Below are 11,112 nucleotides of genomic sequence, written 5' to 3' on the forward strand. Positions count from 1 at the left end.
GCTAAAGCATCATTGGGTTCTCATCATTCTTCCAGTCTATCTATGCGACTTTGTCATGGATGGCGTCCATTCCGCGTTTCCAACTACGTGCATCAATTGCAAGTAATTGATTGCGGACAAAATAAACCATTTATTTAAATTCCCTCAAGTAAGCCTTGGAGCTTTCTAATTCTCTATTCCGGCCAAATGATTCCATAACCGCAAAACCCGTAGAGGATACGGTTCTCTTCACAGCTGATGAGTGGATAATATGGAGGGCCGCCTTATGAGAACAGTAATGTACTCCGTGGTCTGCCTTGCTGCCTTGCCAATCACATTAGACTAGCTACGAGGAGGGATAGGGTAACTAATAGAAATCAATGATTTATTAGGATAATTAACTATTAACTATAAAGTCGTCATACATATGTAGTACTCCATACAGTCAGGTACAAACTAAAAATAACAGGGCGCAGCATCGTGGCTGGTGCTGGTTGTCCCAGTGATTGGCGAGTTGTGCGCGTCAATCCTTCTGCGCCATGGCTCAGCTGGCAGGCAGTCGAATTCCATGGGTTCGTTCATCCACTCTCGAGTTAATTTCCTTCTTCTGATTAAATTAAAATATATTCAATCATTCTCCAGTCGCAAAATCTACGCATTTTGCTGTCTTTTGACGTGCATATCGGAGTATTATTCATTCTTGACCTGGAGTGCTGCGGGGGCATCGAAACTCAACAATAATTCGATCGTCATCACAAACAAGTCCTCCGCCTCTTGTCTCCTCTCTTCCCCCCTCCCGACACAACCTCCCTGTTTGCTCTCGCAACCATCTGAGGCCTTATCCATCTCCCCTGATCCGGATTCCATCTTCGCCTACCAGAGTTTCTGCCGTCTCATCCACCGGTAGCGCTGAAACGTGCCAACTGCCAACCGGAGATTGCCTGCGCCAACATTCCAGCGGCGCTCCCGCGCAATCTGCTTCCAGGTAGAACTTTATTCTTCTAAGCGCCATGTCTTCTTACGGGCGTCTAGGTAAGTCGAATCTTTTTTACGGTTGATTTTTCTCTTTCGTGTGGTTAATTCGACTGTTGTGTTTGTAACTTGCGTTGAGGCGACGGGTGTAGCAGTACTATGAAGTTAGGAAACTGACAAGTCGCAGACGCCTATGAGGAGGAGGTCCATTCACCCATCATGAACCCTCATCACGTCGACAACCGGACTCCGTCCCCCGGTCGGCCGCTCAACCGCTACCAGCTCTCCGACACAGCATACCAGCCGCAAGGCCATCTGGAGATGCCTTCGACCGACCGTCTACTAGGCCAGCCGACGGTGAGTGAGGAAGGCGTGATGGGAACAGTTGAAAAGAACAGACGCTGATCTATTGGGTAGTACTCTGTCGAAAACGTTGGTAATTCGTATGCCTACGAAGAACCAGCCGGCCATCAGACTCACACAGCCTACCCCGGCTACGAGTACTCGATCAACCCCGAGGCTCATCATGATGCCTACTATACCCAACCATACCAGCCCACCGCCACGCCACAGGAAGATTATGACCTGGGCCAATATCCTGAACAGCAGCATGCCTCGTATGACGACAACTCCCCGATGCTGCAGTCCGACAATCCGTACGGGCCAGACCCCTTCAGTAACCCGGAGGAGGAATACCAGGATGAACCGGGTATCCCGCCGACCCCAAGCCCGGCCCCGATCCGGCGCTGGAAGACCGTAAAGGAGGTCCCACTGTTTGATGGCAACCTGGTGCTTGATTGCCCCATCGCGCCCAAGCTGCTCAGTCAGGTACCCCACGCCGAAGCCCCCGGCCGCGACGAGTTCACCCACATGCGATACTCCGCGGCCACCTGCGATCCCGCCGACTTCTTCGAGGAGCGGTTCACGCTGCGCCAGCGCCTGTTCGCCAAGCCCCGTCACACCGAGCTCTTCATTGTCGTCACCATGTACAACGAAGATGACTTTCTCTTTGCGCGGACAATGATCGGTGTGTTCAAGAATATCGAGCACATGTGCTCACGCACCAACAGCAAGACCTGGGGCAAGGATGCCTGGAAGAAAATCGTGGTCTGTGTCATCAGCGACGGGCGTGCCAAGATCAACCCGCGTACGCGGGCCGTCCTGGCTGGTCTGGGCTGCTACCAAGATGGTATCGCCAAGCAGCAGGTCAACGGCAAGGATGTCACCGCTCACATCTACGAATACACCACCCAAGTCGGCCTCGAACTGAAAGGCCAGCAGGTCTCGCTGACGCCGCGCAGCGGCACCCCCGTACAGATGATCTTCTGCCTCAAGGAAAAGAACCAGAAGAAGATCAACTCGCACCGTTGGTTCTTCCAGGCCTTTGGCCGAGTGCTGAATCCCAACATCTGTGTCCTAGTCGATGCCGGTACCCGACCCGGCAAGGACTCCATCTACCAGCTCTGGAAGGCGTTTGACGTCGAACCCATGTGTGGCGGGGCCTGTGGTGAGATCAAGGTCATGCTGGACCACGGCAAGAAGCTGCTCAACCCACTGGTGGCGACACAGAACTTCGAGTACAAGCTGAGTAACATCCTCGACAAGCCGCTGGAGTCGGCCTTCGGCTTCATCACCGTGTTGCCGGGCGCCTTCTCTGCGTACCGCTACGTCGCGCTGCAGAACGACAAGAACGGCCAGGGCCCACTGGAACGGTATTTTGCCGGAGAAAAGATGCACGGCGCCAACGCCGGCATCTTCACGGCCAACATGTACCTTGCCGAAGATCGAATCCTCTGCTTCGAGATCGTGACCAAACGCAAATGTCGCTGGCTGCTCCAGTACGTCAAGTCCGCATCGGGCGAGACCGATGTCCCGGATCGCATGGCCGAATTCATCCTGCAGCGTCGCCGCTGGCTGAATGGAAGTTTTTTTGCCGCCGTCTACGCCATTGCACACTTCTACCAGATCTGGCGTAGCGACCACAGCTTCATGCGCAAGTTTATGCTTCTCATTGAGTTCATCTACCAGACGCTCACCATGTTGTTTGCCTGGTTTGGAATCGTAAGCTTTTCTCTTCTTCCCCATTTCCTCGCACTTTCCCCCTTTTTTGCTAAGGCTGACCACTTCTAGGGCAACTTTTTCCTGGTCTTCCATATCCTCACGGCAGATCTCGGAGACTCCAGTCTGCTAGGCACGGCCGGTAAGGTGCTCGGTGTGATCTTTGAATGGCTGTACCTGGCCACGCTCGTGGCTTGCTTTGTTCTATCGCTGGGCAACCGGCCCGGAGGCTCCAACCGGTTCTACATGACGATGGTGTGTTTCTGGGTGTTTATCATGATCTACCTGTCGTTCGCCGCCATCTTCGTCACGGTCAAATCCATTCAGTCGGAGGTCGACAAGAGCAATTTCAGTGTTGGCCAACTGTTCAGCAACGAGCAGTTTTTCACCATCATCGTCTCCCTGGCCTCTACCTATGTCATGTGGTTCCTTGCGTCGGTGATTTTCTTCGACCCATGGCACATGTTCACCTGCGTTCGTCTCCTCCCGCCTTCAAAAAAAAATGGTTTTTACTGACTGTACCAGTTTATCCAATATATGCTCCTCACCCCGACATACATCAATGTGCTCAATATTTACGCGTTCTGCAACACGCACGACATCACCTGGGGCACCAAAGGCGATGACAAGGCCGAGAAGCTGCCGTCCGCGCACCTGAAGCCCGGCGGCAAGGTGGACGTCAACATCCCGCAGGACGACGGCGATCTGAACGCGCAGTACGAATCGGAGCTGGTCAAGTTCGCCACGAAGCCGCCCAAGGAGGAGAACAAGGTTTCCGAGGAAGAGAAGCAAGCAGACTACTACAAGGGGTTCCGGAGCGCGGTCGTGCTCGCCTGGGTGTTTTGCAACTTCGCGCTTGGGGCTGTCGTCCTCAGCGCCGCGGGGCTGGAGACCTTTGACTCGGACTCGGATCTCTCGTCGAAGGAGGACAAGCAGGCCACCATCTACATGGCGGTTGTCCTGTGGAGTGTCGCGGGCTTGTCGACCTTTAAGTTCTTTGGCGCCATGTGGTTCCTTGTCGTGAGGATGTTCCGAGGTGTATAAATTCGCTGCCGGCAGCGTCATGTCATCTCAATGGCATAATGGCATAATGGCATAATGATGGCATAATGATTGGTATAGATGTAAATGTATGAATCAATTGAGGTATAGAGAATTAGCATTGTTTATTCCATTCATGTTGTGTACAGCACTAGAGGATATCTATTGTTCACCTGCTTGTAGTAAGAACTACTAAGCGTATATATAGATATCCATGGATCTACTCCGTATATAAAACATTCCAGACAGCTAGACCAGACTTATCTCCAGTTCATCCTAGAAAGTTAGCATGGTACAATATAAGACCAAGAGAGAATACCTCATAATCACCCGGGACAATCAACCCAGGCACACCCCAGCTCTTCCGGAAACGAGGGTTCCCACGCACATACTCCCTGTACTCCGGGGCTCCTGGTCTGACGACATTATCCGCGACAACAAGCACCCCGCTCTTATCCAGGTACCCGAGTCTCTCGCAGAGTGCAAGGTCATCCCGGTACAGCTCCTCGACGTGGTCCAGGAAGAGCATGTCCAGGTCGTTTGGGGCGAGAATTTGTTCATCATGGAGTCGTTGCAGGGTGTGTGCTGATGGACCGACGATGACCTCCACCACGGAACTCAGGCCGGCGAGGCTAACTAGGTTCATGGCTATGGAGGCGACAAGCGGGTCGAGTTCGAGACTGTATACGTGGGTGGTCGACGAGGGAGGGGGGTATGTTTCGCGGAGAATCTTGCCGAACAGGATAGCCGAGTATCTATAGATTAGAATATTAGCATATGTTAGCATATATTATGTATATATGTAGAGTCATGTGTACCCCACGTAGCCCCCTAATTCCACAATCACCTTAGGCTGATGTTCTTTCAGCAGCTCTGTGAGAACGGCAGCTTTATGAGAGCCGATGTTGATGAGAAAGTCTTCCTGCGCGGCAAACTCGTCCATTGCGTCGAGTATCGCCTGCGGTGAGCCTCGGAGCTCGCTGTCCAGCTTCGGATGGTTGTAGATGTACTTGAGGAGAGTAACCTCCCGCCCGTCGTGGGATTCCACAATATCTTCCATTGGGATCCCAACAGTTTTGCGGAAGCAGGGGTATTTGCTAAGGATTTCTTCTTTGTACTCCATGGTGAGTGAGTGTTAGTTTTAATGGCCAAGTCTTTTCGTCTGCGTTTGTGGTTAGGAGAAGAGAGAAACCGTAAGACACAGCTCAGGGGGGAGGGTATTTATAAGACAGTGAGGGATTAAAAGGCTAAGACCAGCCAGAAGATGTCAGCAATAAATTTAATGACTGGGGTTACATCCCGCTTTGCCGACAGTCTCACCTAAACATTTATGATTGATGATTCTGGATTCGTCTTATAGGTGTAGGCGAGTGTAAAAGAAAGTAGTAAATCTGAGGCGAGAGGATATTCAATAGGATCAAGTTTTGTCTAAAATTAAATTTTATCTCCCTCGTCGTTTCAAGTCTCCCAGCGATTCTCTTTTGTGTGGCATCTGTAGTTTAGACAGACTTAATTGCCACAGCGTCCATTTTGATCCCTTCGTCACTCCTGACAGCCTCGGAATAAAATTCTGCTCTGATTGGCAGGGAGAGATGATAAGGATGCAGCTAGTCTCTTTTTGTCGACTTGAGGCCGAAAAGGGGAGATTAGGGCATAGTTATAGGGCTTCTCTTATCACCCCACCTTGACCGCCTTCTTATCGTTTTGAGTCTGGACTCGCAGCCAACAGTTGACAGAAATACCAATGGATGCCCTTTGGGAGGTGAACGACAGACGGTGGTGACATGTTCTTAATACAAGTAAAATGAGAGAATGGGAGACTCATGGGCCTGGATGGTCTGGTATACCTCCCCGCTGTCAGTAAGTGCTCTCGCTTTCGCCTTGAGCTTCATAGCTGACAGACAGGGATACCAATTCCAACCGTCGAAAGGGAACCAATTTACTATATAAGGCTTATTATAGTGAATAATAGTTATTTGCTACAGATTTTACAATATGTGAGATAATTATAATTCTTAGTGGTCTTTATATGCAGCTGGGTGTGACCTTGTCATCGGTATATTCTCCTCTTTCTAGGAGCCACCCACAAATTGTCACCCTGGCAATTTTACACTTTCAAAAACCCTTCAACCCACTGTTTAAGACATGGTGACTGGTACTCTGCCTCTTTGACAACTTCCCTGGACACTTCTTTTCTCCTAGGTATCGTCTTGACGACGTGAAAACCCCCTACTCGATCTCTGGGTCTCGCTCTCCGAAACTTGCTACCATGGCTGCTCCTACCCGTATCGAGACTCTGAGATTCCTCTTTCCTGTGGGAAGCACGCCTGCTGTGTGCCTCACTCAATCCCTGCCCCCTGACCAGGATGCTGCTTTGTTGCTCCTTGGGTGCGGAGACGTCCGAAATATTCTGTACACATCGTACGCAGATTCAGGAAACGGTAGGCCATTTGATGATCAAGTATGCTGCATCGACAGTCGCTGACAAGCTGGCAGACCGCAAGCTCGATATAACCTGCTGCGATATCGAAGTTGAGATCATAGGTACAGCCCACGATTCTACCATTAGAAAGATAGATAGTTAGCTCACAGTATTGACCACTAGCTCGAAATATCCTATTCTACACACTCCTTGTTGACGACACGGAGAGAAAGAACACGGACAAAATCTGGAACCTTTATTATCATTTCTCTATTGACAGCGACTCTCTTCATCTTCTCAGAGACCAGGCAGACCAGCTGCAAAAGCTTGCTAGTACGATCGAAGAGTGGAATGATGGGAAATATGGCCATCTGCTCCGCTTTTGTGACACAAACACCTTCTCCAAGGTCGTGGGTTTGTGGAAATTTTATTCCTTGCAGCCGTCTCACGGAGAAGCCTTTGAAGAACAGCAGGCACGCCTTGAACGGGGTATCCAGAAGGCGAGAAAGATAAAAGAGACGGTCGTAGGCAATTCATTCATCTTCTCGGGAATCAGGTCGGCAGCTCCTTGCGCCTCACACGCTCTCCAAGACCTTCCACAGTCCCATAAAATATACTGGGACAATGGAACAGCTACTCCAGGTCTTGCTCAGAGTACGGAGAGCCAACAGATCAATCCTATGTTTGGAACCCTTGACGACAATTTGGTTATCCACTATGGTGCCGATCCGCGGCTGGGATTTCATCTGGCGACTACATATGCGCCTCTTGTTAAGCATTCTCCCCTGGCTCCGAACGGGGCTGGGTCCGAAGAGCAAGTCGACAGCTTCCCGGGTGTCCAAGCCCAATTCAATGCATACACCCAAGCATTTCAGAGCTTCGCTGGGCGCCTGACTATTCGATTTGTGAATTCGGACGCCCTGGCCCTCTGTCACACTTTGCAGCATGTGAGGGAGCATGGAAAAAGCAAGAATGCCCGATGGTATTGTAGCCCTTACTCCTATACGCCTCTTTTTCTAGATAGCAACGACTACTCCCCACAAGGGTCAAAATCAGAAGCACCTCTGTCCTTCGACATCATTGACACCTCGAACTTAATGGACTATGTTGGCTGCCTCAATTTTCTGGCTGCCGCAAGCCCGCTGCTGAATCCTAGCCCCAGCTCTACCCTGTTCACTGAAACTCTTGGTTTGCAAGAAAAGAGCGTCGAAATGTCTGCAAGAAAGCTGCTCTACGACGACTTGCTGACAATTGCTCTTTTCTTCGGTCTTATTCCCTTGCAGTGCTGGACTGGAGTCTCTACAACTTCTATCTTTGATGAAGAGTTGGCAAATAGCCTGCATCTGTTGCAAGAAACCACAAGTTGCCAGTCCCGGTATGTTTTCCAATGGAAAAGCCTCGATTTCACTTCACGGCGTCTTGTTTCTTTTGACCCGATCGAGCTGGCGTCTCTACTCTACCGGGTCTACGTCAGTTTATTTGACGATGCAAGATTGGAGCAAGTTTGGAAAATGAAGGCGGATGATATCTTGAGACTGTCCTACGCAACGTATACCCGAACAAGCTTTGCTGCAATCATTGGCTTGATCCGTCGTGAAAAGCTGGTGGAATGGGAGACTTTCATGCCTGAGCTTTACCGTCTGATTCTGAATGACTCGACTCTACACGCGGGCTCACATTATCTCCAGGATTTGGGTGTGCAATTGCACCTGCAGGGCTTATACAATGTACCAACATTGGAACTCAGTCCTCAGGAGCTTGATGAAATACAGGCAAATCCACAACTTGGACAGTGGACGTCTGTCCCTGCCGTCGTATGCCTAACCATGGTAATCCCACGCGAGAGATTTGCCGAGGTGTTTGGCTCTCACATGCTTGGAGGATCAAGCAGTCTTGCCGTGCAAATCAGGCTACAATCCGCTCAGCAAATGATTCAGAATTATTTCCCAGCTCTTCAGCTGAGCTTTGGGAGATTGAAAACTACCGGGATCAGATATGCTGAGAGCTTCGCGGTTGAAGTTGAGGAAGATCCTCGCCAGTGGGATGCTGCAGCGCCGCTGATTGCCTCCGTAATGGTTCCTTCCTGGGAGGTGTTTTCCGGCGCGGGCCTGTCTAAAGAAGTCGTTTTTGCGTTGAAGGAGACTCCTGTCTCGATGGCCAAGTTTTCCGGGAAACTTGGCAAGCCTCTAGAGATTACCAAGTCGACTCTGGCCGGCGATGATGTGTTCATCACCAAGCACCAGCCTAATATGCATGGGGATATTTCGAGTTTTGGAATGTTTGCCGTAGCTTCGCCAATGCACCCAGCAGAGCTATCAAACAAATCTCCATCAGACGTGTCTTCACGAATTCACATCGCGCTAGCCTCGGAGGAGATGAAATTCACTAGTATCACTACGCATCTCGATATCGCGCCCGGGCCCTTGCAAGACCGTCTTCGAGCGGGAGGCGCCATTCATGTGTCATTGGTATCACCTTTTGAGATAGCATTTGCTTTCGATTCCGATACACCCATCCAGAACGTCCGACTTCCGGTACCGGTACGCACTACTGGAAGCAAGACGAAAGTGTCACGGAAATCCTCATATATTGAGCTGACTGCTCCCGTTGTTTCTCAAACGCTGCTTGCATCCCGGCCGGACAGCTTCTTTTCGATGTCACTGCATCAGGGAGTACCTGTTATTGGCAGTACGCACTATGTCTCGCTCGACCGACTCCCAATCATTGCAGTAAATAATCAGGCCGGTGCAAAGCTTCTCTGGTTTATTCCTCATCTTTCCAGCATGTTCTCCGCGCAGGAAAGGACCGAGCGGGGAAGACTGTTGCATCAGAGTAGGGCGGATACAGCAATCCGGGTGAACTTCAAGGACTCACTTTTCAGCATGTTCCTGCAATTCACCGAGGATCAGAATGGCGTGCGCCAGTCGATCTTTGCTGTGAAAGGCGCGACCACCAGCAGCGTTGAGATTCTCATTTTCGTCGCCGACCTTCGGCTCGACATCTCCAATCAGACCGTGGTCCTCGACGCGGCAGCTATCCCCATGTACGACGAACTGAAGCCACAGCTGAAATTCTTGCTCAGCACCCTCGGGACTCTCGGCGTTGTGGCTATCGTCGTGGACGACAAGGAGCTTCTGGCATGGAAGCACGCCCTGCCTGTCTTCACTGAGCGGTGCCGGGACTGGGAACACATCCCGTCGTGCTCATATGCGGTATCTGGCAAGGTGCCCGTCTCTGTCGAGGAGGGTAAGGAAGTCCTGTGCGCGTGCGGACGAGGCAAGTTCCCAGACGGATACGGAATCCCACAGACCGGCGCATGGGGGCTCGCCATGCCGCATGCGACGCGGATGGCCATCCCGCTTTGCTTCCCTGTGCCCTTTATTGATCGCCCATTCAGCCTCCGTGATTTGAAGACTGAACAGGGGGGTACTGAGGAATCCTTAGCCCGCAGACTGGAAATCGAGCTGCGACAGAGGATCGAAGAGGAGGAGAAGAAAAGGGAGGGGTCCTGTCGTCGGTGCGGTCAAAAGGAGTCTGAGCGAGGAACTACGCTGTTTCGATGCGGAGCATGCAAAAGGGCAGAGTACTGCTCCAAGGACTGCCAGAAGAAGGACTGGACGGCGCACAAGGCACAGTGTAAATTCTTCCAGCAGGGATAGGTTGCAGAATATGTTGATTAGACAGATAGTGAACTAGTTGAACAGATAGGTAGATAATAAACAACCTTTGTTGAGATACTAGATACTAACATTGCCGCTCTGGTTTTTCGAATAGACACACAGCGCAATTCCCCCCAAGACAAGAAACATTCCCAACCATGTCTCACGGGCGATAACCTTGCGCTCGACGTACCATTCGCCCAGCACTGTGAAGAGAAAGGCACTTGAGTTGGAGAGGGGGACGGTAAGCGAGAGTTCTAAACCATGTTAATTTGAAATCTCTGACAGCCAAGAGATCGTAATGTGGTAGAAGGGTTTTCCATCTGCCACATATTCATTTCTTACCATGTTTTCCAACCAAGATGAAGAACCAGATACTGCCCGTGAGATTGATGACCAGGGGGATCAGGTACGCCGGCGTACGGAGCAGGTTGACCACCGTCCAGAAGAGGGAGAATAGCCTAGTCTTCACCCAGGATGAAGCAGGCGGGGAGGCATGTTTTTTCCATGCTGGGGTCGGGAGTGTATTGTCTTCTTCGCTGCTATCCCCCCTGTCGTCTGCATTGACAGTATGCTCCTCCCCAGGGGCGGGAGTGGTTTCTGCATCACTTTCCTCATTCACAGACATCAATTCCTGCTCTTCCGTTCCCTCTGTACCTGAATCCCCAGCCTGTGTCTGATCCTGCTCCTGCCCCTGTCCCTGTTCCCGTTTCGCCTCCTGACGGGCGTTAAAATCTGCCGCCGCGCGGCGGATGAACGGCGTGGTGAACCCCCATGCGACACCGACGAGGAGGAAGGAGAGAACGTAATTGAATGTCGACGGTTGGTCTGTCTCTTGATCGGCCATTTCTCGTGGTGTGTGTCTGTTTTGTAAGAGGAGAGAGTGTCAACTTTCCAGGCTCGTGTCGATCTGGCATGCGATAGCCGAAACGGGTTTAGTGTGTCGAGGAGGCCTTATCAACGTCCCAGCTTCAAACGTCA

At 51.2% G+C, this 11,112-nt stretch overlaps 4 protein-coding genes across 4 annotated transcripts; 2 read left to right on the forward strand and 2 right to left on the reverse strand.

Moving 5' to 3' along the window:
* The first annotated feature begins 554 nt into the window (after window positions 1–554).
* On the forward strand, window positions 555–4,203 carry ASPZODRAFT_130835 (hypothetical protein). Its single transcript, XM_022722609.1, has 5 exons — window positions 555–1,011; window positions 1,139–1,308; window positions 1,369–3,012; window positions 3,082–3,483; window positions 3,535–4,203. Exons 1-5 carry the CDS (start codon window positions 990–992, stop codon window positions 4,051–4,053), a joined length of 2,757 nt encoding a protein of 918 aa, XP_022583229.1. The 5' UTR covers window positions 555–989; the 3' UTR covers window positions 4,054–4,203.
* On the reverse strand, window positions 4,146–5,250 carry ASPZODRAFT_130837 (hypothetical protein). Its single transcript, XM_022722610.1, has 3 exons — window positions 4,869–5,250; window positions 4,370–4,805; window positions 4,146–4,326 (listed from the first exon to the last, which is right to left on the reverse strand). Exons 1-3 carry the CDS (start codon window positions 5,171–5,173, stop codon window positions 4,300–4,302), a joined length of 768 nt encoding a protein of 255 aa, XP_022583230.1. The 5' UTR covers window positions 5,174–5,250; the 3' UTR covers window positions 4,146–4,299.
* Window positions 5,251–6,319: 1,069 nt separating this feature from the next.
* ASPZODRAFT_62802 (hypothetical protein) lies at window positions 6,320–10,131 on the forward strand (the record flags this gene model as incomplete). Its single annotated transcript, XM_022729105.1, has 3 exons — window positions 6,320–6,491; window positions 6,547–6,594; window positions 6,656–10,131. The coding sequence occupies 3 exons, from the start codon at window positions 6,320–6,322 to the stop codon at window positions 10,129–10,131; spliced, it is 3,696 nt and encodes a 1,231-aa protein (XP_022583231.1).
* Window positions 10,132–10,209: 78 nt separating this feature from the next.
* ASPZODRAFT_62718 (hypothetical protein) lies at window positions 10,210–10,978 on the reverse strand (the record flags this gene model as incomplete). The annotated part of the gene is made up of 2 exons (XM_022729099.1): window positions 10,210–10,388; window positions 10,477–10,978. The coding sequence occupies 2 exons, from the start codon at window positions 10,976–10,978 to the stop codon at window positions 10,210–10,212; spliced, it is 681 nt and encodes a 226-aa protein (XP_022583232.1).
* Between the last annotated feature and the right edge of the window lie 134 nt (window positions 10,979–11,112).

This window comes from Penicilliopsis zonata, assembly GCF_001890105.1.
Source record: "Penicilliopsis zonata CBS 506.65 unplaced genomic scaffold ASPZOscaffold_4, whole genome shotgun sequence".
NCBI classification, from domain to species: domain Eukaryota; kingdom Fungi; phylum Ascomycota; class Eurotiomycetes; order Eurotiales; family Aspergillaceae; genus Penicilliopsis; species Penicilliopsis zonata.